Source organism: Nyctereutes procyonoides, unplaced genomic scaffold (assembly GCF_905146905.1).
Source record: "Nyctereutes procyonoides isolate TBG_1078 unplaced genomic scaffold, NYPRO_anot_genome, whole genome shotgun sequence".
Classification (NCBI taxonomy): domain Eukaryota; kingdom Metazoa; phylum Chordata; class Mammalia; order Carnivora; family Canidae; genus Nyctereutes; species Nyctereutes procyonoides.
In genome coordinates this window covers 2,105,039-2,132,536 of record NW_026575040.1, presented here as the reverse complement: position 1 = coordinate 2,132,536, position 27,498 = coordinate 2,105,039, and the positions used below count along the sequence as shown (strand labels likewise).

At 40.2% G+C, this 27,498-nt stretch overlaps 1 protein-coding gene across 3 annotated transcripts in view; it reads right to left on the bottom strand.

Moving 5' to 3' along the window:
• Positions 1 to 27,498, bottom strand: part of PTPN9 (protein tyrosine phosphatase non-receptor type 9) — a 70,528-nt gene that overhangs the window by 7,800 nt on the left and 35,230 nt on the right. For all 3 annotated transcript variants that reach the window (XM_055319793.1, XM_055319795.1, XM_055319796.1), the window contains exons 2-8: positions 25,378 to 25,521; positions 22,102 to 22,191; positions 21,277 to 21,401; positions 17,357 to 17,462; positions 11,532 to 11,642; positions 9,512 to 9,840; positions 5,137 to 5,230 (exon numbers count right to left, since the gene is read on the bottom strand). In XM_055319793.1, coding sequence (XP_055175768.1) covers positions 5,137 to 5,230; positions 9,512 to 9,840; positions 11,532 to 11,642; positions 17,357 to 17,462; positions 21,277 to 21,401; positions 22,102 to 22,191; positions 25,378 to 25,521 — 999 coding nt within the window. The remainder of the gene's footprint in view (positions 1 to 5,136; positions 5,231 to 9,511; positions 9,841 to 11,531; positions 11,643 to 17,356; positions 17,463 to 21,276; positions 21,402 to 22,101; positions 22,192 to 25,377; positions 25,522 to 27,498) is intronic.

The window sequence follows — 27,498 nt, the reverse complement described above, 5'->3', positions numbered from 1 at the left end:
GTACTAGGATAAAACCCAAAGTGTAGATAGATATTCTCTTCTCATCAGGCAGAAAGTGAGGAGCAAAAGGATCAGTTCAAAACTTTACTTCTACAAATGTTACCAGAACAACTAGATATCCACATACAGGAAAGGAAAAATCAAGCTGGCCTCTTCCTAACACTAAACACAAAAACTAACTCAAAATGGATCACAGCCCTCATGTAGGACTAAAATTATAAAACTCTTAGAAGAAAATATAAGATTAAATCTTTGTGATCTTGAGTTAGGCAAAGCCTTCTTAGATATGACACCAAAAGTACAAGCAGTAAAAGAAAAAAGATTTGTTGAACAACATTAAAACTGAAAACTTCTGTGCTTTAAAGGACACCATCAAGAAAGTCAAAAAATCTACAGTTGCACTTTCTGGTAAGGGATTTGTATCTAGAATATATAAAGAACTCTCATAGCTAAATAGTAAAAAGACAACCCAATTTTAAAATGGGCAAACGGGGGTGTGGGTGGGGGTGACTGGGTTGCTCAGTCGGTTAATCTCTTAATCTCAGCTCAGGTCATGATTACAGGGTCGTGAGTTCAAGCCCCGCACCAAGCTCCATGCTGGGTATGAAGTCTAGTAAAAATAAATAAATAACTAAAAATAAAATGGGCAAAAGATCAGAATAGCCATTTCTCCAAAGAAGATATACAAATAGCAATAAGCACATAAAAATACGCCCAATATCATTAGCCATCAAGGAAATGCAAATCAAAACTCCAGTGGGGGACCCAGGTCAAGCATCCAAATCTTGTTCTCAGCTCAAGTCTTGCTCTCACTGTTATGAGTTTGAGCCCCACACTGGGCTCCATGCTGGGCATGGAGCCTATTTAAAAAAAAAAGTGAAAAGTCAAAACCACAATGAGATATCACTTCATACCCATTAGGATGGCTACAGGTACAAGATGGAGGACAACAAATGTTGGCAAAGATGTGAAAAAATTAGAACCCTCATACACCCCTAGTGGGAATGTAAAATGGTGCAATCATGTTTGAAAACAGTCTGTCAATGCTTCAGAAGGTTAAACACAGAGTTACCATATGATCCAGCAATTCTACTCCCAAGGGAAATGAAAACATATGTCCACAGAAAAACTCACAAATATTCATAACAGCATTATTCATAATGCCAAAAATGGCAACAACTCAAATGGTATTCACCTGATGAATCGATAAATAAAAGAAGCATATCCATATATTTAGCAATAAAATGAAGTCCTGACATATGCTACAAGACAGATGAACCTTGAAAACATGCAAAATGAAAGAAATCAGACACAAAGGCCAAGCTGTATGATTCCATTTACATGAAATGTCCAAATGAGGTAAATCTACAGAGACAGAAAGTACAGAGACTAGGAGAAAAAGGGGTGTGACTGCCAAGGGCCATTTTTCAGGTGATAAAAACATTCTAAAGTTGATTGTGGTGGTAGTTGTACAACTCTATGAATATATTTAAAAACACTGAGTTAGAGGTGCCTGGTGGCTCAGTCAGTTAAGTGTCCAACTCTTGCTTTTGATTCGGATCATGATATCGTAGGTCATGAGATGAGCCCCTTTTCGGCTCCATGCTCAGCAGGGAGTCTGTAGAAGATTCTCTCCCTCTGCCCCTCTCCCACTTACGCAAGCCTGTGCTCTCTCAATAAGTAAATAAATAATCTTAAAGAAAAACAAAACCACTGAATTATACATTTTATTTTTTTAAGATTTTATTTATTAGACAGAGAGACACTGTGTGTGTGATGGGGTTGGGGGAGGCAGAGGTAGGAGAGAATCTCAAGCAGACTCCTTGCAGAGTAAAAGCCTGATTCAGGGCTCTTAATCCCATGACTCTGAGATCATGATCTAAGCCAAAATTAAGAGTCAGACGCTAGACCAATTCAGCCACCCAGGCACCCCTATACACTTTAAATGGGTAAATTGTATGGTATGTGAATTACATCTCAATAAAGCTTTTACCAAAAAAGCAGTCTATCAGGATTTGTAGCACTGGTTCAAAACCAAAAGGGAGGCAAGCCAAGCAACCTGAGCAGGAACATCCTGTCCATGCTGTCACACACAAAAAGCAAAGTGTGACTAGAGAAGGAAGAAAGCTATACCTCATATCTTGCACCATCAACAGCATGGGCCAAACACCCTGCCTCCTTCACTAAGCAACAGCCAGACAAATTCAGAAAGTCTCAATGAACAGCTCTTGACTCATTCTCTTCTGGGGGCCCTCTCTCATCTCCTAGTCTCCTCAGTCTTATTTCAAAATCATTAGCTATCAGGAAAATTAAATAGAATTTAATTTTTATTATTTTTATTATACCTTCTCACAAGATCTCTGCCAACATCCTTGATGATAATCCAAGCTGATAAAAGAGAAACACAGATGCAGCTACAGTGTCAAGTCATAGTATAATCAGTTGAGAGTATCTAGCAGGTGCTATGAATAGCAGAGGATGAGGAGGGGTACAGAAGGACAAAAGACAAAAAGTTTCAATGTCAAACTAGAGAAAACTCATACTCCACTCCACTCTACAGAGGTTGGAGTGACTCCCTAACCTGTCACCTTTTCACTGGGTTCTATCACTGGGAGGACAGTCTGACCTGTCAGTATCCACAGCCACCCTGAGAAGACTCTTTTCTCCGTCTCATGGTCAAACCCATGTTCCTTGGATTATGTGTCTGTTAGCCAGTCTACCAACTTATACGACCACTAATTATTTAGTCAAGAGTTTCCTGCTTTCTCCTTCCACAGCAGTCAATACTGACCTCATACCATTATGTTCTACTCTGACTGAGACATCTTCGCTGAGCTAAGGGACCATCTCCAGAGGACCCAGCAGGTTAAGACTCTCATTCACTCCCAGCCACGCTGCTCATACCAGGGCGCACTGTAGTCAGCCAAAGCTATACTCTGCTCAGCCTGGCACATTCAAGTGGTATACCCTACAGGACTCAGGCGAGAAGGCGTAGAAAAATACAAAGGATTTACCTGGTACATGCCAATTGATGCTATTATATAAGTAGTGTATAAGCTGTTACTCTTGAACTGCCTTCATGTTTTGAAAAGAAATATCACCTTTTATTTTTTATTTTATTTATTTTTAAGATTTTATTTATTTATTCATCAGAAAGAGAGAGAAAGAGGGAGGCAGAGATACAGGCAGAGGGAGAAACAGGCTCCATGCAGGGAGCCTGACATGGGACTCGATCCCGGGTCTCCAGGATCACACCCTGGACCGAAGGTGGTGCTAAACTGCCTGAGCCACCCAGGGCTGCCCAGGATACCAGCTTTCAATGTCCTTGAGAGCACTGGGAATTAAAATCAGCAATTTCAGAAGAATCATCAGAAATTGGAACTGAAAATGACCTCAGAGATAAAGTATAGATTTGGGGGCAAACTGAAATACCAGAGAGAAGCAAACAAAGTGCACTATGTTACGGGCCAGGTTCAATAGAAACTGTGACTAATCGGTTTATAATTCTAGGAGTAAATCTAGTGAACAATTCACTAATAAACCTGAATCCTCCATTTACTATGGAAATAAAGCTTCTGCCAATATTTGCAGTAATGAAACAAGCTTAACTCAAATGACAATCTTTAGATTAATTATAGGATGGCTAGAATAGTCTGCTGGTACACTGGGATTCACTTATTCATTCACAAATAATTTACTGAAGGGAAGCCTGGGTGACTCAGTGGCTGAACATCTGCCTTTGGCTTAAGGCATGATCCCGGAATCCCAGGATCAAGTCCCACATCGGGCTCCCTACATGGAACCTGCTTCTCCCTCTGCCTGTGTCTCTGCCTCTCTCTCTGTGTCTCTCATGAATAAATAAATAAATAAAATCTTTAAAAAAAATAATTTACTGAAAGTCTGATATGTACTGTTCTAGGTACTGGAGACAGAGCAGTCAAGAAGACAGATAAATACAGGTATCTGATTCCAGAGCCCCAGCTCAACCATTACACTTCACTTCTTGAGAGTATATACCTGAAGATCTCAGGAACAGTGATAAGCTTGTCCTAAGTCAGCCGGGCTCTGAGCTAATGCTCCTGCAGGAAAACCCTTTGTAAGGGTCCTAGATAGGGCTATGAATTCGGTTTATGTACTTTGAAACAGTAGGGTCAAGAGATTAAAATCATGATCCTAGGGTCTCAACTCACATATCATATACACTCATATACAAGGCAATGATTTTCCCCTAAAAAAAGAGACAGGATATAACAAGTCCCTATAAAGTTAAAGGGGCACTATTTAAATTCCTTTACTTTGAATAACAGCCTGAATCAATGCTGGTTTTTTGATGCATATGGAGGGCACCAGACAGAATTATATATACAAAGAAAAAAGACGCCTGGGTGGCTCAGAGGTTGAGCATCTCCCTTCGGCCCAGGGTGTGATCCTGGACACTTGGGATCGAGTCCCACATCGGGCTCCCTATGGGGAACTTGCTTCTCCCTCTGCCTGTGTCTCTGCCTCTCTCTCTCTGTCTCTCATGAATAAATAAATAAAATCTTTTTAATTAATTAATTAATTAATTTTTAAAGAGTTACATGTGAAGAATTTCACTAAATATCTATACTAGTATATTATATATGTGATTTTTAATATGAACAAATATGATCAAGTTAATATATTAAATAATATAATCATTTGACCATTTCAACTCTATTCCTATTTATGTGTACATTAGTTGTCTAAAATTATTTTTAGATCTTCCAGATAAAAGAATCATAGGTCACTTATAACTAGAGTTGCCTTGTATTGATACATATGTACTCACTAATATGATGGACAGTAAGAGGACTATAATTTTACAACTAAGGAGTAAAAGGAGAAATAATTGACATTTATCAAGCACTTATAATATACCAGACCTTGCACTATTAGCATTTACATAATTTTTTCCATTTAATTTTCACTTAGTACTGTGAGATGGGTTTACAGGGACTTGCTTATGGTAAAAGACTAACTCGTAAATAGCAAAGTTAAAACTCCAATCTGATCTCTCTGGCTTAGAGTCCATGCTCTTTCTACTATGGTATTAGTAAGCTTCACTTTGGAAAATTTCCCTCAGTGCTCCTGAAAAGACAGCATTTATCCATGTACCTGAGTGTGGCCACTTCGTTTTGTCAACTTCACTCTAGTTTGGTCCAGGCAGGGTACATCCCCATAGCGGTTCTTCTCTAGGTTTCCTGGAGACCTGAAGAAAATGAAGCAGACAAACTAAAACAAAGACAAGAAAAGGTGGAAGCAACATGTATGTGTACATACAAAGTCTGGTCGGTCGTGCAAAGGTGTCAGCTACTGTCAGTGTTGGAGACATGGGGCTGTCATTGCCTAGTCTAGCCGTACTGTATGTATCACTGAACATTTTTTTTCACTGAACATTTTTAAAGTTAAATGTTTGCCCTTCAAGAGAAAGTCTGTCAATCTCAGATCTATGAGATCCAACCAGACTGACAGAAATAGTCCAGAAAGAGAGAACTGACATAAGGAAAGAGAGAATGAAAAACAATTCCCTCTTCCCACACAAATAAGTGCAGCTGATATTTTACAAAGTCCCAAGAACAATTCAATGGAGGAAGAAATTTTTTTGCAAACAGTGCTAGAACAATTGGATATCCACAGGCACGTGCAAGGGCATGCACACACACACACACACACACACACACAAACCACACACACAAAATCAACATCAACCTAAACCTTAAACCTTATACAAAAATTAACTTAAATGGATCACAGACTTAAATAAATGTGAAACATAGCACTACAAAACGTTTAGGAAAAAAAGAAGAAAATCTCTGGAATCTAGGGTTAGATGTTCTTAAACTTGACGTCAAGAGTGTGATCCATACAAGGGAAACGTGATTAAAGGACTTCATCAGAATAAAACCTCATGCTTCATAATGAGCCATGCTAAGAAGATGAAAAGACCAGCCACAGACTAGAAGAAAATATCTGCAAATCGTGTATCCAACCAAGAACCCATATCTAGGATATATTAAAAGACTCAAATCTTAACAGTTAAAAAAAAATGTCCAACTAGAAAATGGGCAGAAGGCATGACATTTTACAAGAGGATATACAGATGGTAAATAAGCACATGAAAAGATGTTCGATATCATTAACTATTAGGGAAATGTAAATTATACCCACAATGGGACTTCATTACACACCTAACAGGACAGTTAAAATAAAAAATGGTGACAACAGCAAATGCTGGTGAGGATGCCAAGAAACCGGGTCATTCATACACTGCTGGGTGTACCTTGAATGGTACAGCCACTCAGGAAAACAGCTGGGCAGTTTCTCATCAAACCAAACTTCTTTTTTTTTTTTTAAGATTTTATTTATTTATTCATGAGAGACAGAGAGAGAGAGGCAGAGACACAGGCAGAGGGAGAAGCAGGCTCCATGCAGGGAGCCTGACGTGGGACTCGATCCTGGGCCCCCAGGATCCCACCCTGGGCTGAAGGCAGCGCTAAACCGCTGAGCCACCAGAGCTGCCCTCAAACTAAACTTCTAATTACCATATGACCTAACCATCTTGGGCATTTATCCCAGAGCAATGCAAACTTACGTTCACACAAAACCTAGACACAAACATTCATAGCAGCTTTACTTGCAAGCACCAAAAACTCTAAATAACCTAGATGTCCTTAACAGGTGAGTGGTTAAACAAACCATTCATACCATGGAATACTACTTAGTAACAAAAAGGAATGAGCTACTGATACATGTAACAACTTGGGTGAATCTCCAAGGAATTATACTGAGGGAGGAAAAAAGCCAAACCTAAAAGGTTACATATGATTCCATTTTTATAACATTCTTTTTTTTAAAAAGATTTTATTTATTTATTCATGAAAGACACAGAGAGAGAGAGAGAGAGACAGAGAGAGAGACGCAGACACACAGGCAGGGGGAGAAGCAAGCTCCATGCTGGGAGCCTGATGTGGGACTTGATCCCAGGTCTCCAGGATCACACCCCGGGCCAAAGGCAGGCACCAAACCACTGAGCCACCCAGGGATCCCCTATAACATTCTTGAAATGAAAAAAATATAGTAAATGGAGACCAGTTTAGTGCTTGCAAGAGTTAGGGATGGGGAGGGCTGAAATTGAGGTATGTGATGATGTACTTCTATATCGACTGTGGTGACTGATACACAAAGTAAAATGCAGGCTAAAAATTGCATAGAACTAAATACACACACACACACACACACACACACACTCGCCCTAAAATTGGGGGAAATCTGAATAAGACTGGTGGGTAATATTAATATCAATATCCTGGTTGTGATACTATATTATACTTTTAAAAGATGTTACCATGGGAAAACTTTGGAAAGGGTATGTGATCTCTCTATTATTTTTTATAAGTTCATGTGAATCTTCAATTATAATAAAAAGATAAAATTTTAAAAACCACTTTTTGAAAAAATGGTGTAAGGGAGAAGAGAAAAGAGAAAGTCTCTTGGTCCATGGGCATTCTGGCCAACAAAGAGTAGTGATATCTACTCCATAATCTAGAACTCCAAGGGGGACATAGTTTGTTCTGTGTAAGTACTTTTACTGGAACCCAGTATAGGACAGAGACCTGGAGCTGATGAGGATTCTGGGTTCCAGCTCCTGAAGTGGAGGGCTCATTCATTCAATACAGTCAGGATTAAGAAGTCCTTCCATAGGACTGGAAAGTGTTCTCTGATTATAACATGAGGGCTGATGCTAAGAGGACAATCAAAACCTGCTTTTTTAATGGGGGTGGGGGAAGGAAGATGGTAGAAATGCCATCTCAAGGGCCTCACAGCAGGAGTAACCAGAACGAAGTTAGGAATCCCCAAGACAAGTATGCATCCTCTTGGAGCAGCCCAGTAATATTCTGCTCCATAATACTTCCCTGATTCAAAAGTATAGGGGATAAAACTCTTTGGGAGAAAGACTGGGTGCATATGGGGGCTGTGAGCTAAGAAAGAAACACCTGGGGGAATCCCTGGGTGGCTCAGTGGTTTAGCGCCTGCCTTCGGCCCAGGGCCTGATCCTGGAGACCTGGGATTGAGTTCTGCATCGGGCTCCCTGCATGGAGCCTGCTTCTCCCTCTGCCTGTGTCTCTGCCTCTCTCTCTCTCTGTGTCTATCATGAATACATAAATAAAATCTAAAAGAAAAGAAAAGAAAAGAAAAGAAAAGAAAAGAAAAGAAAAGAAAAGAAAAGAAAAGAAAAGAAAAGAAAAGAAAGAAACAGCTGTGTGGGGAAAATGATACTCCCTCCACTCTGATATACACTCTGCTTTCTTGTGTTTTTTTTCTCTTACTTTCCTTTGCATTCTTGCTCTGCCTATTGCCTTTCTTCTCAAATGTTTCTTCTCTCTTCTCTTATCTCTTTCCTAACTCATTCTTTACCCTCTTTCCTTTTGCTAAGTCTCTCTCCCTGCAGCTTCTCCCCAGCCACTGACTAAGCTGGACAGGAATTAAGAGTAAAAGGAGGTATTCACAGAATCATGGATTCCTAAAACATTTAAGCTACAGAAGTAGGTGGGTATCAGTCTAACATCACCTATTACAATAGAAAAACTGGAGTGCAGGCAAGAGAAATAACTTGCACAAATCGCAGAAGGGATTTTTGGTTATACTGGAACTTGAGCCTGGGATAGGTTTCTCTAATTTTCAACAGAGAGAAATTTCTGCTGCAGCCAGTGAAAACAGGGTAAAATAAGAGCAACAGTAAGAGAAATGATCTACACTCTACGGCCAACAATAGTTACCAAGTAATTATGAACCATTTATAAACTAGCCAGGTGGGATCCCTGGGTGGCGCAGTGGTTTGGCGCCTGCCTTTGGCCCAGGGCGCGATCCTGGAGACCCTGGATCGAGTCCCACATCGGGCTCCCGGTGCATGGAGCCTGCTTCTCCCTCTGCCTGTGTCTCTGCCTCTCTCTCTCTCTGTGACTATCATACATAAATAAATAAAAATTTCAAAAAAAAAAATAAAATAGCCAGGTAATTCTATAGTAGGATTTGGATAGAAGGAAAATCGCACAAGACCAAACTCCTAAGAGTTAACTCTTTTCTCCTACTGTGGATTATTTTAAACACACCAGCACCTCTCCCCTAGGAAAGTAATGGTATATTATAAATGCTCTAGGGAGAAACTGCCTACGTGAAAGGACAGATGATCACACTGAACATACATTTTTATTTTTTTTCCTAAAATCCCTTGCATTTCATGAAAATATTAAAAAATGCATCCATTATTACATGGTTCCTCTGTTGGTACTAAAGGCCTTCAGAAATTCAGAATATACCAAAGCAGGAAGTACCTCTTTCTGGATGAGAGAACCATCATCTATGTGAAAGTGATGCTCCTTGACATAAGGAAGCTCCTCTGTTATGGAAATGAGATCTGGAAGGAGCTGCTGACAGCACACACCAGAGGCATGTTGGTAACCCACTGTCGGCCCAAACCTTTCCTACTTACATAGAACAGTGGAAAGTGCCAACAGGGTTCTCACGGCGGATGTCTTCATACTCCTCATATATCCCACGCTTTTGCCTGGTGCTAACATAGTCCATCAACTCTTGGATGGTCATTGCGTGGGGACCTGGAACATGTACTGAGTCCCAGTCTAAGGCAGGAGGGAGGGAGAACATGATGATCTCATCGAAGGGATCTGGGTGGCCGTTCATCTGGGGTAGGAACTGGAAATTCCAAGTGGCAAGGTCAATTTTGACGTATCCACCCAGGTTTTCTGGAAGGCACTCCCTGGGCAGGTGCTGGGTGACCTCAGATGTCTTTAATATCTGAATCTGGAAGGCCAGAAAGAACCACGTGAGTATGGACAGGAAAAAAATATATAGATAATGAAGATAAAGAACAAATGTGTTTATATTCAGTTTGAAGAATGGGATGAGATTTGTTTGAAATACTTGGTATACTTATAAAAGAAGGAGACTGCATTGCATCCACCCAGTATTAAAGTCCTATAATTTCCCCAAAGGTTTCACTCCTAGAATTTGCCTCCCACCCTTCTTAAGATTTTGTTTTTAAGTAATGTCTACACCCAATGTGGAGCTCAAATACACAACCTCAAGATCAAGAGTCATGTGCTCTACTGACTGAGTGACCTAGGTGCCCCAAGGGCCCTTTTATAATCCTTGAAAGGAAGGTACAGTGAACAAAGCCTTTATGGTATTAACAAGGCTTCCCAGTGACATCTCATGCAGGTATTTGGCTTTTTGACTACTAAGAATACACAGGTAGTAATTCTTCTTGGTCAACCCCATACTAAGGTAACCAACTCTAAGCTTGGTGCTTTACTCACAGCTCAGCAGAGATGTTCTCAAAGATAGCTTTCTAAGGAAGTAACACAAGACCAGTCACCCAGATACAGATAGCCCAGGAAAATGGCCAGAAAAGAAATCTTAATTCTGCTCTTTGCTTAAACGCAGCCTTACTGGACCAAATTGGCCTAGTTGGTTTTCCATGAAATCTGTGTAAAATGGGAATGCTGGTCTCTCTTGCTGTTGCCTCTTCTTGGAATGCTCTCTTTTCCTCCTCGGCTTCTTCACAGACCAGCTTATAAAGCTCACCTCTTCTGTGAAGCCTGTCCCTGACTGCTGGATACAATATCCTCCTCTGTGCTCCTGCAGGGCCATAGTTCTCTGTACACGTCTACTTCTGTGTTCTCTATCAGGACCATAAGATCCTCAAGGGTAAAGAAAGCCTCACTCCATTTTTATTTTTATTTATTTTTCTTTAAAGATTATTTATTTATTTATTCATGAGAGACAGAGAGAGAGAGAGAGAGAGGCAGAAGGAGAAGCAGGCTCCATGCAGGGAGCCTGACGTGGGACTCGATCCCAGGTCTCCAGGATCACACCCTGGGCTGAAGGTGGAGCTAAACCGCTGAGCCACCTGGGCTGCCCACCTCACTCCATTTTTAATTCCCACTCAGGGGATAGTAACAGAATTAAGATAATTTTAGACAACATTTTTAAAGTCAGGAAGCAACAAGCTATTTTAAGAGAAAATGCCAGGAAAGGAAGTTTTAGAAAGAGATACAGTGAGAGATTCTCCTCCACCACCCTGGTGGTCAATGAGATGGATTAGTATTTCCAATTGAACAAATTTAACCATCAGTTCACTAGGCTAGATTTTGGAAGGAGTAGCTACCGTAAGTTATCCACGGGACATACACCTTCAGTGCTATCTTTATGCGAGGTGCCATGGAAGGAAACTGCCAGACAAACTATATCTAGCTCCTAACTTCAAAGAACTTGTAGTAGAGTGGGAGAGGCAGCCTGTATTGACCTGAATAAAGAACAGAGAATATAAGTGGATACACTAACAGAAGCAGAGAGCACTTTAAGGAGACAGGCCAGAAGGATTTTATTGAAGGTAAAAAATTAATTGGTAGGTTTCAACAGTAGAAATGGGAAGTTTAGCACCTCCTCCAAATAACCACCTCCACCTACAAATAAAATAAAGCTTGCCTTACCCGCTCCCGGACTTTGTCCTTCAGGAGGAGGCTGATGATGGAATAGGGCACTCGGAACCATATTGGTGCTCCCACAATCAGTACTTTTTTCAAACGGGCAGGAAATGCTCCCTGTGGAGAACACACATGAAAATTTAAAGATATCAATTAAGGCACTGGAACCTGTGACTATTCAAACTCAGTGTAGGTTTTCTGCTCTTTTCCCCATCCTTACCCAGCAGGGGGAGTCTAAAGCCTAATTCAGGTGTCATTTCAGCAACTACAGAAGTGGTTAAAAATTTTTATTTTTTTTTTATTTTTATTTTTTTAATTTTTAAATTATACACCTGAAACTAATATGACATATTTTAACTATACTGGAATTAAAATTAAAAACTTAATAAGAAATTAAAAGGTGATTTACTTTTAAAAGTTACAATGTGTTCTTGTGAACATAAGCTTTATGGATCAAAAATTACACTGACTTTTGTCAGCATCTATATATGCATCTTTAAGTTCTGCTTATTGGGATGCCTGGGTGGCTCAGCAGTTAGACAACTGCCTTTGGCCCAGGGCCTGATCCTAGAGTCCCAAGATCGAGTCCTGCGTGGGGCTCCCTGCATGGAGCCTGCTTCTCTCTCTGCCTATGTCTCTGCCTCTCTCTGTGTCTCTCATGAATAAATAAATAAAATCTTTAAAAAAAAATTGGAAAGAATACATATGTCTGAAAATGGGTAGGGGTTAACAAAAATGGTATTATAAAAAGATTATTTTAGGGGATCCCTGGGTAGCTCAGCGAATTAGTGCCTGCCTTTAAAATCTTTTAAAAAAATAAGAAAATTTAAAAATTAAAAGATTATTTTATAACCTTTAAACTGAAGATTAAAAATGAAGATTTCAGATTTTTTTGAAACTTTGGAAAATGCTCATTTTATAATCTTAGCTACACAGGATCAAAACTATAATCTTAATTTTTTTTTAAGATTTTATTTATTTATTCATGAGAAACAGAGAGGGAGAGGCAGAGACACAGGCAGAGGGAGAAGCAGACTCCATGCAGGGAGCGCGATGTGGGACTCAATCCTGGGACTCCAGGATCATGCTCTGAGCCAAAGGCCGACATTCAACTGCTGAGCCACCCAGGTGGCCCTTATTTTATTTTCTATAATACTTCACATTACTTCTATTTTTTTGAACCTCATTTAAAATGTTTATATCCTTTTTAAAAAGAAGTAATCTCTATACACAACATGGGGCTTGAACTCATGACCCAGAGATTGAATGTTGCATGCTCCACTGACTGAGCCAACCAGGTGCCAGTAAAATATTTATATCCGGGGATCCCTGGGTGGCGCAGCGGTTTGGCGCCTGCCTTTGGCCCAGGGCGCGATCCTGGAGACCCGGGATCGAATCCCACGTCGGGCTCCTGGTGCATGGAGCCTGCTTCTCCCTCTGCCTGTGTCTCTGCCTCTCTCTCTGTGTGTGTGACTATCATAAATAAATAAATAAATAAATAAATATAAATAAATAAATAAATAAATAAATAAATAAATAAATGTTTATATCCTTTGATCCGGTCATCCCACTTCTAGAAATCTACTTCAAATAAACTGTTTTATGTGCCAATAAAGATATGAATATAAAAGTGTTTGTTGAAAAAACTATTATAAAAAATGGGAAAAGTATTCAACAACATGGAATGGTTAAATAAATTATAGTAAATACAGGATAGACTATTATTCAGCAAATACAAATATTCATAAAATAAACTTGCTGGAACTTATTATATATTGAAATTGTATGAATATAATTCAAAACATATTGAAAAACATCTAGAAGAAAGTGCCATACACCAAAATGTCAACAGTGTTTAATTCTGCATAATATCAAAGAGAGTTGTTGTTTTTTTTAAGATTTTATTTATTTGAGCGAGCATGTGAGAGCACAAACAGGAGGAGCAGCAGAGGGAGAGGTAGAAGCAGATTCCCGCTGAGCAAGGAGCCCAATGTGGGGCTTAATCCCAGGTCCCTGGGATCATGACCTGAGCTGAAGGCAGATACTCAACCAACTGAGCCACTATGTGCCCCAAAGACAGTATTTCTTCTTAATATATATTAATCTGAGTTCTCCAAAATTTTCTATAATGAAAATTTTTTTTATTATAACAGTTTTTCAGTATAAAATATAAATTATGAAAAAATTTATCAGCTCAGGTTGTGATCTCAGGACCCTGAGAAACCAAGAGTCTGAAGCTTAATGGACTGTGCCACCAGGCGACCCAAAAAGTATAGCATTCTTGCATGGGAGATAATAACATTATAAAGATGTCAATTCTCCCTAAATTAATTTATTAATTAATTATATCCAAATAAAATCCAGAGTGTTTTATTTCCCTGAAATTGACTGAATGACTTTAAAGTTCATCTAATCAACAGATGATGATGGGGGTTCCTGGATGGCTCAGTCCAGTAAAACGTCTGCTTTCAGCCCAGGTCATGATCCCAGGGTCCTGGGATAGAGTCCCACGTTGGGATCTCTGCACATTGGGGAGGCTGCTTCTCCCTCTCCCCGCTGCTCATACTCTCTCTCTAGCTATGTCTCTCTCTCTCAAATAAATAAAAATCTTCAAAAAAACCCACAAAGATGATATTTTAAAAAAATTTTTTTCTCATCAGATTTAAAATTTGGAAAGTGGTTACCCTCTGTGCAATGGCACCAGGGTGTCTGAGAAAGGGGAATCAGAGACTTCTCCTTGAATTGCTTTTTAATTGCTTTTATAATAAAGAAAAGAACTAGGAGGTGTCTGGCTGGCTCAGTCAATAGAGCCACAACATTTTTCTTTTTTTTTTTTTTAAGTAATCTCTACACTCAACATGGGACTCAAACTCACAACCCCAAGATACAGAATCACACACCCTCCCCACCAACTAAGCCAGTCACACACCCCTGAGCATGCAACTCATGATTTTAGAGTTGTAAAGATTACTTAAAAATAAAGTAAGGGGTGCCGGGTGGCTCAGTCAGTTAAACATCTGCCTTCGGCTCAAGTCATGATCCCAGGGTCCTAGAATTGAGCCCTGCAGCAGGTTCCCTGATCAATGCAGAGTCTGCTTCTCCCTCTCCCTGTGCCACTCCTCCCCTTTGTGCTTTCTCTTGCTTACTCTCTCTCTCTCTCAAATAAATAAAATCTTTAAAAAAATTTTAAAGAAAGGCACACAAAAGTACATGCAAAAATAAAAATGCAAAAAATATAGTCAAAACAACTTTTAGAAATAAAAGAGTGTGAGAGGAAGCTTGTCCCACGAGATATTAAACTTTATTTAAGACTCTAATAGGGCAGCCCAGGTGGCTCAGAGGTTTAACGCCGCCTTTGGCCCAGGGTGTGATCCTGGAGACCTGGGATGGAGTCCCAGGTCAGGCTCCCTGCATGGAGCCTGCTTCTCCCTCTGTCTGTGTCTGTGCCTCTCTCTCTGTGTGTCTCTCATGAATAAATAAATAAAATCTTTAAAAAGAGAGAGAGAGAGAGAGAAAGAAAAAGAAAGAAAACAGCAGTATGATAAAAGACACCATAAAATTGAATAAATTGGAAACTATAAAAAATGTTGGTAACACATACTTAATAATGTCCCTCTCCCCATTCATGTGCACTTGCTCTTGCATGTGTTCTCTAAAATAAATATATAAATCTTTAAAATATTGAGTAAAGTATATGAGAAGAAAAAAATTTTTTTTAAGATTTTATTTATTTATCCATGAGAGACACACAGAAAGAGAGAGAGAGGGAGAGAGAGAGAGGCAGAGACACAAGCAGAGGGAGAAGCAGGATCAAAGCAGGGAGCCTGACGTGGGGCTCGATCCCGGGTCTCCAGGATCAGGCCCTGGGCTGAAGGCGGTGCTAAACCGCTGAGCCACCCGGACTGCCTGAAAAAAATACATTTTTTTTTCTGAAAAAACTTTTTAAATAGCTCTTGGCAATAAACATGAAAATACACTGAAGCTCATCAGTAATAAAAGAAACACCACAAAAACATGAATATGATTAAAAATCCAAATAATAAAACAATGTTGACAAGGCTGTTGATGGAAGTGTAAATTTAAACTACATTTTTAGAGGGCTATTTGGCAATATTTATCAAAGTTTAAATGTGAGAATTCTTTGACTCTACAAATCTGCTTATAGCAATTTATCCTGAGAAAATGGTCAAATAGACAATAATGTAAAACAAAGCTCACTGAAGCCTTTATAATAACACAAAAAAATGGCATGAACTTCATTTTTTCAGCTTGATATATCCATTTTTTCTGCTGCCATCAAAAAAAGTGAGGGAAAAAGTGCCTGGCTATCTCACCAGTAGAGCACAGAGCCCTCTATCTCAAGGTTGTGAATTCAAGCTCCCCGTTGGGTGTAGAGCTTACTTTTAAAAAGTGAAAGATAAAAGAAATGAGTAATAGCTATATATACTGACATAGAAGGATGACGAAGACACAACTGTTTAATAAAAAATGGCAAGTTATAACCACTAAATAGAGTATTACTCCATATTTGTAAAGGAAAAAAAATCATGTATCATCTTCATCAATTAAAAGAACTAAATCACAGCTAAATGCCACATTAGAGACTTTAGTAATATGATGATGAGTGACAAATGCCAAGTCCCAGAAAACAACATGCATTAATAATACCCTCTTTATCTACTGTTATAAAGCTATAGTAGCACTTCTAAAAATCCAGCTCCACAGTAATCCCAAGTTAGATCCTAGAACAAAGACTCCATAGACTCCTGGATCAATGACTTTCAAACTGCAGGTTGTCACTCAGTGGGCCTTCAAATTAATTTAGTACCTCAAGACTAACATTTTAAAAATATGAAATAGAATAATCAAAGTGATTACACCTAGTAAGAGGTAAAGCTTGCTTTGTAAAACTTTTTTGTTTTGTTTTATAAATACATACATAAAGATCTACACGCTCTCATCCTGGGACTTCGAAATCTAAATAGGTCTGAAAACCTTAAGTTTCTTTTGAAGTTTGGTTCAAAAATTCATGGAGCAGCAAAATCTGACCTAAAATGCCATAGACTGTTTTTAGCTTTTATTCTTCTCCACTCATTATAGATAATATATTTCAGGGACGCCTGGGTGGTCAGCAGTTGAGCGGCTGCCTTTGGCCTTTGGCCGGATTGAGGCCCACATCGGGCTCCCTGCAGGGAGCCTGCTTCTCCCTCTGCCTGGGTCTCTGCCTCTCTGTGTGTCTCTCATGAATGAATAAATAAAATCTTAAAAAGAAAATAATACATTTCATTGCAAAAATATTAATGTGTTTGATTATAAAGTGGCATATATACCATATTATCTTTTAAAGTTCAAAATATTATAAAATACCTCTGGACGTATGAGTGTGGGATAAGAGAGTAAGAACTTCTCTATATACAGAACTCCATACATATGTGTATAGGTTAATGTACATATAATCTTGTGTATGAAGTCAACATGTAAAACCTATTTCTGACTAGACTGAGACAAAAAAGTCTGAAAGTCATTGGCTAGGTGACATTTCTCAGACACTGGACATACCTAGGCCTTCATTAATTCTTATTCTACAAAACTCCAGGAAAGGAACAACCCACCTTTATGACTCAGAATGTTGCTGTGCATTTCCTTTTTTAATTTCTCCCACTCCACTTTTAAGACTGTTTTGTATTCGGAGGAAGCAAATATTAATCATCATTTACAGGTGACCTTTACACTCAACATAATGTCTGAAGTTTACATCATTCCTAAGCCTCCCAAAGAATAAAGTATCCTAAAAAGTGAAAGAGAGTTGAAGGGTCCTCTCACAGCCTTACCTTCAGCAGGTTTAGGACTTTCTTGCCAAGATCCAGCTCAAAGTTGGTATAATTAGAACCACACATGTCGTAGATAAACACCAGTCCATTCCTCTGAGTTTCGAAGCTGTAAACCAACCATTGAACAAACACACTTATAAGATGGAGAAGGCAGGCTGAAAGCCTAGGGCAAAGAGTATGGGACACATGCAGGACCAAAATAACTGCCTCTCTGAACACTGGCATCTTTGGTATGTATCTGCTATGCTTCTTGTGATATTACAATAAAAAATAAATATTTGGTCTTCAACCTGGTTGCTGGCACCAAGTTGCTTTAAAATTCTTGGAATTTCCTAAGTGAATTTCAAGTGTCTTTTGTGATGTTAATGAGACAACTAGAAGGCCCACAGGTCACCTACGGAAGGGGGTGGTTGCCAGGGGAACCAACCGAGGGACAGGAGAGGGTTGGTACTTCCCCTCCCCCACTTCCAGGGAAAGGAAAGGGACGAGGGATTGAGGTGAAGCTCAAACGGCTGTTGATTTAATCAATTGTGCTGGTGTAATGACGCCTCCATAAAAACACAAAAGGGGGGCGCCTGGGTGGCGCAGTCGGTTAAAGGTCTTTGGCTCAGGTCATGATCCCAGGGTTCTGGGATAGAGCCCCAGGGCGAGCTCACGGCTCAGGGGGGGAGCCTGCTTCTCCCTCTCCCTCTGTCCTCCACGCCACGCTCCAGCTGTCTCTCAAATAAATAAATAAATAAATAAATAAATAAAATCTTTTAAGAAAACAACCAACTAACCAACCAAAAGGATAGGGCTTGGAGCTTCCAGATGGAGGTGCTGAAAGGGTGGCCCTCTCAGAGGGTATGGAAGCTCTAAGCCCCCCTTCACCATACCTTTCCCCATGCTACCCTTCCAACTAGCTGCATAATATCCTTTTATAATAAACTGGCAACGTAGTAAGTAAAATGTTTCCCTGAGTTGTGTGAGCCACTCTAGTAAAGGCACTGCACCCACGAAGAGAGTTCTTGGAATCTTCAATCCAGCCTGTTGATAAGAAGCACAAGTGACCTGAACTGGCCACTGGCAATGTGCGGGGGGGGGGGGGGGGGGGGGGGGGGGTTAGCGGGAGACAGTCTTGTAGGATTGAAAACCTTTAACCTGTGGGATCTCATCTATCAGGCAGATAGTGTCAGAATTGAGTTGAACTAAAACCCTGAGCTGGTGCCAGGGAATTGCTCAGAGGTGCAGCAGAAAACCCCCACATGTTGGAATTGAAATTATGCTTATTGATGCATGTTTACCAAGTACCAAACTTCTAGGTTGAGAATGTTCCAGAACATCTAGGTTATCAAAATCTGAACTGTTTCCTCCCAGGTTTCTGAATCTGCCTATCCAAATTTGGTAACATTCCATGTTTTTTTTTTTTTTTAAGATTTTATTTATTTATTCATGAGAGACACAGAGAGAGAGAGGCAGAGACACAGGCAGAGGGAGAAGCAGGCCCCACGCAGGGAACCCGATGCGGGACTTGATCCCAGGACTCCAGGATCATGCCCTGAGCCACCCAGGCATCCCATCAAGGGCCAAATTCAAAGAACTATAGGTTTTCCTTTCATGACACCAGCCTGTGGCAGAGAACTGAAACAAAGAGAAGTCAGTGCCAGGGGAAAGAGAATTTAATAAAAAGAAGCTATGGTGCACAATGATGTAGGTTCTATATTCCTAAAAATCGCTCATCCTGTAAAGAAAGGCACATGAAATAAATACAAATGTGGTAGGATCTTTGTTTTCTGCACACAGAATGAGGTTTACAATGATAGATAATTCCTTACTAAGAATAATTGTTTTCCTATTGAGTTTGATTCCTAAGTTGGATGCTACCTGGGAACATCAAGATGTTTAAAACACAGTCCTTGACATTCGTTTCAAAATGATTGAGGGGGGATCCCTGGGTGGCTCAGCAGTTTAGCGCCTGCCTTCGGCCCAGGACGTGATCCTGGAGACCCGGGATCGAGTCCCACATTGGGCTCCCTGCATGGAGCCTGCTTCTCCCTCTGCCTGTGTCTCTGCCTCTCTCTCTCTCTCTGTCTCTCATGAATAAATAAATAAAATCTTTTAATAATAATAATAATAATAATAATAATAATAATAATTGCTGTTAGGGGTGCCTGGGTGGCTGAGTTGGTCTGCCTTTAGCTCAGGTCATGATCTCAAAGTCTTGAGATCAAGTCCCACTACCTGTTTATGGGGAGTCTGCTTCTCCCTTCCGCTTTGCCCCTCTACTCGTGCTCTCATGTGCTCTCTCTCTCCAATAAATAAGATCTTTAAAAAAAGATAACTGCTGTTAAAGTCAGACTAAAAAGAATTTTATTTATGACAGGTGGGAGGAGTGAGGAACCCAGTCATAGAAAGTTGACCATTAAAGAAACGGCCAGATTTAGAAGAGAGAAGGAAACCTTCCTCTTTTATCCGTGAGGAGAGGGTTTCCTTCTCTTCTATCTTGGTGAAAGTTAACACAGGAAAACAAGAATTTCTGCTCACTAGTGACAATATTTTGCTTAGAGAAAAGGTTTCATGTTTATTTATCTTATATGCACCTTCTGAATAATGGGGAGTCACTAAGGGTTTTCAAGAAAAGGGTGGACATCATGAAAAGCATTTTGAAGTATGTTTACCTGTTTGGTCTTCCTGTGGGATCCAATCAATACTGACATTGGAAAGAGCAAGCTTTGACCACTGCCATGCCTATAGGAGGGCTCTGACTGTAAGCTGCCCAAGAAGGAAGGCCAGTGAATTTTCTGGTAAAGGAGCCTTTCATTTATTCTCCTGAGCTAAAGCATTTCAAAGGAACCTATGATCTGGAAATTATGTCTGAAGACCAATCACAGACATAATTGGCAAGAAGAACTGAGAAATTTCACACTTCTGATTGGGCAGTACACGGCCCCTGTGACCACTGGTCCTCTCCTTCCCTTAGTAACTTCTCTTTTTCAGAATAATGTTGTATAAATACAATGGAAGTAACATTAACAAGTGAATTAGACAGAGAGGCCCACTTTGGACAATCGTTTGGCTCTCTGCACCCTCTAAGTCCACAATATGACTAAAGTTGTGCACAGCTATCTTTCACTATCTTAGGTTTCAGCCTTCAATATATCATTTCCAATCCATGGAAAGAGCCATGGGACTAGCCAATGACATCCAGTACGATAACAAACTGTAAATGGCAATCACCAGGGAATAAAGGAAGTATGGCAAAAGGACAACATAATAGGGTACAAACAGCTCTGGCTAAGAGCAAAGAAACTAGGATCTTAGGCCTAACTGGACTGATATGTGATGACTATAACAGTCAGGTACCTTCTAGGGGCTTTGGTTTCTTTGCCCATAAAAGATAATACCATTTATCTTGGAGAAGGAAGGAGAAATGACCTGAGCTGATTCTTTTTGCTCATTGGTCTGTTTATAAAGATGATTTTGCTTAACTTTGTACTTTTGGACCATTCTCTCCTGAATGTTGATTCTCAAAATCCTGAATTAAATGGCATTATTTTTATATTACAAACATACCAAGGTTCCAGAGTGTTTTGAAAATCAAAATTCAGGGCAAATGAGCAAAAAGCCAGTACATGTCATTTCCCCTTCACTTTCTCTCAATAAGTAATTCTCAATACACTGAGGATAATTAGTTAATTGGTTTTCTCAGCTTCTGTGATCCTAAAATAGAGCCAAGCAGGTAAAGATATAGAATACCCACCATCTTGATAGTACCTGGAAGTATGCCAAGCCCTTAAGGACATGGAATGTTTTCTATTCATAGCATTTCCCAGGGCACATCCTAGAAGCATGGCGAAGGCACTGCTGAGTTCATCAAGTTAGTCAAGGACTATACTTCCTATCTGGATGCAGACCAACTAAAAGATAATCATCATGCTCACCTATCCACAGCTCTGTCTAGCAAGTAAAACAGAGCCTGAAGTACCACATGTTGGACTGACTTGTGAGGATGATGCAATCTGGCAGTGAAGAGAGCAATAGAAGCTCCTGTTGGGTCCCGAACATTCTAGAGCAAATAAAATGAGAAACATTTATAAACTAAATAGAAAATCACAACAATCACAAAGGCTTCTTATATCTTAGACAAAAATTTCACACGGAGAGAAGAGATGCTGGCAATACTTCTCTGACCTGCATCAGTTGCTCCAGGAAGGGAAGAAAGCTTATTTCATCCCACTCCTGATTCTTAGCACCCCCGGATTGTATCTGTGTGGCAGGAAAAAAAAACTACATTCCCTTAACTTGTCAATTGCAGAGAGATTAAAGGATGGTCTACACTTGCTGCCTAGCTAATTTCCCAGGTAGGATGGCAAAACACACAGCAGGGGAAAACCACGGAAGACAACCATGGTTTCCATGCTCTGCCTTAAAAGTAGCATCGTATACTTATTCAAAAGGCTGTGGTCTCTAGGTGGAGAGAACTTGACTCCAATAAGGACGGGCCTCTGAAACACTACATACGCACCTAAAGACCCTGACTAACAATGGACCAATGAAGAAACTTTGCTTGATATACTGTGCAACTGATTCTCAATAATTTCATTTGTTACTAGAATAATTTTGTGCAAACTGCACAACTGCTTTATGTCTGCTCTTGAATGTTGACACTCTCTAGATTTAGGATAAGGTATCTAGGAACAAAATCCAAAGAGGACAACAGCTACAAAAGGAAATAATGAGAACAAGAAGGGTACATAAAGACTCACTAAGATGGTGAATTTCCCACTAAGGATCTCAGAACGGAGAGGTTCCTCATGAGGTTTCAGCTTCACAATGCCTTCCTTCCTTCGTGTTTCCTAAAAATAAAACATAGCAAGATAAATTAAAGTGAAAATACTGTGTATCGAAGACAGCTCTATGTAACCATCAAATCTCAGAGATAAGGGACTTTAAAGTAAAATCACTGAATAAACTGAATCACAAATTCCCTTGTAACATCCTTCAGGCCAATTGAGTATTACCTGAATTCTCGTCCAATGCACCTGATCAGCCTGTTAGGTATCGTATTTTCCTTTAAATCAGTGAGAAGCCTACCGTGAAGACCAGCTAATACATATGGCTAGAGTGCAGGGTCAAAGTTCTAAAATATACATCAGCAGTGATCTATTTTTTTTAATTTTACATTTTATTTATTTATTTTTAAAGATTCTATTTATTTATTCATGGAGACATACAGAGAGAGAGAGGCAGAGATACAGGCAGAGGGAGAAGCAGGCTCCATGCAGAGAGCCTGACATGGACCAGATCCAGGGTCTCCAGGATCACGCCCTGGGCTGCAGGCAGCTCTAAACCGCTGTGACACCGGGGCTGCCCCATCAGCAGTGATGTTGCAGCAAGATATTATAGGGGATCCCTGGGTGGCGCAGTGGTTTGGCGTCTGCCTTTGGCCCAGGGCGCGATCCTGGAGACCTGGGATCGAGTCCCACATCGGGCTCCCGGTGAATGGAGCCTGCTTCTCCCTCTGCCTGTGTCTCTGCCTCTCTCTCTGTGTGACTATCATAAATAAATAAATTGAAAAAAAATTTTTTTTAAATTATATATATTAAAAAAAAAGATATTATACATGCACCCAAAAAATGTCTGGAAGCAGACCTCGTCACACTTCCTTAAGGCTGAGGCCTCTCCCCACTTAAAAAAGGAGCCATCAATCCCCTGGATATGTTCTCCAACAAGACCTACCATGACCTCAGTTTTCTTATCTCCACAGTATGACTCTTTAAGCTCATCCTCATACTTGGTCCACTGCATTCTCGTTGCTTCCAATCTAACTACTGCACTGAGAGCTCCTGCTCCAGTGCCAGGCCTGCCTTCCCGTCAGTGAACCCAGTAGGCGTTTTCAGCTCTCCTTTTACATGACAAGGTTGACCACTCATCTTCCCTTTTTCCAGAGACACTCTATCAGAGGTAGACAATACTCTCAGTTTTCCTATGTCCTCAACTACTGCTCCTACGTCTCTTTTTTGTTCTTGTTTTTTTTTGTTTTTTTGTGTGTGTGGTTTTGTTTTTTTGAGAGAGAGAGAGAAAGAGAGAGAGAGAAAGAGAGAGTGCGCACGGGGGTTGGGGTAGAGGGAGAGGGAGAGTGACACAGGGCTCGATCTCATGACCCTCAGATCTTGACCTAAGCCAAAACCAAGAGTTGGATGCTAAAAAAAAATAAAAATAAATAAAAAAATAAGTTGGATGCTTAACCCACTGAGCCACCCAAATGCCCCTTTTGGGGTTTTTTTCATTCATCTGCTTACTCAATTCACTCACCGGCTCGTTCATTTATTCTGCAAATAGTTATAGAGCAATTATTATGTGCCAGGCACTGAGCTAAGTGCTAGGAACACACACTGGTGAATGAAACAAACTAGGTATTTGTTTATATTCTCACCCAAATCATCCCTAAAATCAAATTCAATTATCTTCAGAGGTAGGGAGCAAGTGAAGACAGTATTAGTGCTAGGAGAGTGCGTATGCTACCAAAGCATTCAAATTCAACTTTTAAGACAATACTGAGCCAAAGATAGCAAAAAGTCTGAGGTGACGTTCAGCCCTATATATCTTCCCCTCATACTTCCTGGAAGGCCCTCACCCTTTCTCATGGCTCCAATATTCAGCTCTACTTTGGTCACTCAAAATCTCTACTTCAGGTCCAGATTTTTTTTTTTTTCTGAACCCTAGACACACTCCAATTCTCAGAGAACATGTTTATTTAGATATCTCAGTGGCATGTCAGACTTAACATGGCCAAACTGAACTCATGGCCTTGTCTGTCCACACACCTGCACTATTTCAGTGTCTCCTAAATTAGTGAATGCTACCACCATTTACCCTGCCACCCAAGTCAAAGACCTAGAACCCTTGACTCTTTTTCCTTAAACACCAGTTTAAGCAACCTTGTCTTACCACTTTTACTTCTAGAATCTTCCCATTTTTTCCTCTATATCCCGACACTACACTTTGACACCACGACCGTCTCACTCTCCATAATTACAATGGCCTTCTAATTGGTCTGTCTCCAGTATAGCCCTGCTGATCTATTATCTAAAGCACAGTGAGGGCAGTCCAGGTGGCTCAGCGGTTTAGCGTCTGCCTTCGGCCCAGGGCATGACCCTGGGGTCCCGGGATCGAGTCCCACGTCAGGCTCCCGGTGCATGGAGCCTGCTTCTCCCTCTGCCTGTGTCTCTGTCTCTCTCTCTCTCCCCCTCTGTGTCTCTCATGAATAAATAAAATCTTTTAAAAAAATAAAAATAAAAATAAAGCACAGTGAGAAAATCTTCCCAGAATGCAAATCTGATCAAGTTATTCTGCTGTTCTTATTACCTTCAATGAATTTCTCTGTCCTTAAGAAAAAATAGATACTCTTATGATCTGGCCTTGTTTACTTTTGCTACTCAATCTCTTGACATGTCCCCACTCCCAATGAGCATTTTCACTCAGCTTAATTCCTCTGTTGTCTGAATCTGAACTTGCTATTCTCTCTGCCATACTCCACTTTTCCAATTCCTACTCCATTCTTCAGATCTTAACTTAGAAATCATTTCCTTCAAGAAAGTTTCCTTGGCCCTTCTAAGTAAATGTGCTTCTGCAGAACTAAGTAGTGACCTAACATAATTTTCTATAATTGTGTGTCTATTTTCTCTTTCTAAATAGTAATCTCTGCACCTGGAACATAGTATATATACAATAAACATCTGCTGAACAAATAAGTGAATATTGTAGGAGATGACCCACAAGATAGGTCTAAGTGAGCTTTTAGTTTTGAACTAATCCTAGCATGCTTCATCCTCCCTTTTTAATTTAGAGAGGTTCTATATCTCTTCGGAAGGATTTTCTGACTGCAAAGTAGGGCTCCTAGATATTGACCTGCTTTTTTTTTTTTTTTTTAATGACAGCAGGGAGAACACTCAGAGAACTATTGTGTGTAGTGTGTGGCAAAGAAAAAGCAAAGCAGAGGGCCCATATGCCATAGGCCCGGTCTAGCCCCACGCACATACTCTGTAGGAGTGGAACAACTCTATGGCGCGGAGCACATCGAACTTCCTGGCCATGAGGAACTTGACAGCCACATCCCAAGACAGAGGAGAAACATTGTACTGAACCGTCCACTTGTTAATCTCTTCAAGAAACTGCTTGGTGGCCTGTTTGACAAAGAAAGGAAAGAAAAATTAGTCAAGAACATATTTACACAAACAACAAACAAGCAAAAAAAAAAATTTATCCTTTCCTCAAGCAAGTCTGAACCCAAAGTTTCTTATAGGGAGCAGGGAAAGACAAAAGTTGGAAAACAGGTCTGAAAGTAGAAATAGTTAAAATTCATACTACTCAATGAGGCCAGAGGCCAGAGCCACATTCAGAGGGCAGGACTGAGCATAAGGATCCAGGAAGGAAAAATGAGGGAGGAAAGCAAGGCACCCAAATGGGATGCAAATTAGTGAACCCAAAGCAAAAAACCCAGCAGTTTACTTTTTGTTGTTGCTATTTTTTATTTATTTTTTTAAAATTTTTATTTATTTATTCAGAGAGAGAGAGAGAGAGAGAGGCAGAGTCACAGGCAGAGGGAGAAGCAGGCTCTATGCAGGGAGCCTGACGTGGGACTCGATCCCGGGTCTCCAGTATCACGCCCTGGATTGAAGGCGGCACTAAACTGCTGAGCCACCTGGGCTGCCCATGTTGTTGCTATTTTTTAAATAAAAGAAGGCGGATAGACCCCTTGAAGGGTTATTGCATCATGTGTATCACGGTACAACAGTCTCAGCTGCTGTTTGGGTCCTGCAAGCCAACTGGATACAGCAAAACCATCAGAAAATGGTTTTGGCTTTGGAATTAGCAATACTATTGGAGAGCAGCAAAGCTATTAAAAAGAACTTAACAAATCAAAAGGCCAACTGTTCTTTGGGCTGACTGACCCCACAGGACCTCTTCATGCTTCACATGGCAGCCCCAAAACCAGACACTAGTGCCCAGAGTCATTAACCACTTTGGATAGTGGTTGCCTGGGAAGGGTGGAGAGCTGCATACTGAGTGAGGAGTAGGAAATTTTCATTTTCACTATCTGATCCCAAGCTGGCAAGGTGCCTGTTTCTTTTCCCTATCTCTTGATTAACCCATGTCCTTCTATCCTCTCTCAACCTATTTCTCCTGACATTTATAACCAGTTTCTGCTCTAGCCAAACTACTCTTCTGTTTCTTCAGTTTTTGAATAGGATTTACATCAGGATTTTTTCTTTCCTTTTAATTTTTTTTTTTAAATACCCAATGTGGAGCTCAAACTAACAACCTCAAGATCAAGGGTTGCAAGCCCAGGGCACCTAGGTGGCTCAGTGGTTGAGTGGCTGCCTTAGGCTCAGGTCATGATCCTGGGGTCCTAAGATCAAGTCTCACATCAGACTCCCTTCAGGGAGCCTGCTTCTCCTTATGTCTCTGCCTCTCTCTGTGTGTCTCTCATAAATAAATAACATCTTAAAAAAAAAAAAACAAACAAACAGTTGCAAGCTCTGCTGATTGAGCCAGCTAAGTGCCCCTACACTGGGAATTTTTGCATACATATTCTCAATTGCTGAACATTTTCTGCATGGCAATCTGGTCCCTTCCACCCAGAAACTTTTCTCACATGTTGATCCAAAATGTGACCAACTTCATGAGAATTCTGAAACTTAACTGATCAACAAATCAATCCACAGTTAAGATATACTTATTAAACTATTATATATTTATTAACTACTTGTTAATATCTGTGCTAAGAAATACAAGGAATACTAAAAATAAGGTCTGCTTTATTTTTATTTTTTTAATTAATTAATTAATTAAAATTTTTTTTTAAGGTCTGCTTTAAAAGGTCTAAGACTAACCTACTATATGGCCATGGACAAGGGACAAGGTAATTTTCTCTTCATCTCTGATTTTTCAATTGAAAAACAAAGGGAAGGGTGCCTGGGTGGCTCAGTAGGTTAAGCATCTGCCTTAAGCTCAGATCATGATTTCAGGGTCCTGGGATGGAGCATCACGTCTGGCTCCCTCTCCCTCAAGACCTCCCCTGCCGCTCATGCACTCATTCTCTCTCTCTCAAATAGATAAATAAAACCTTAGGAAAAAAGAAAAGAAAAGAAAGAAAAGAA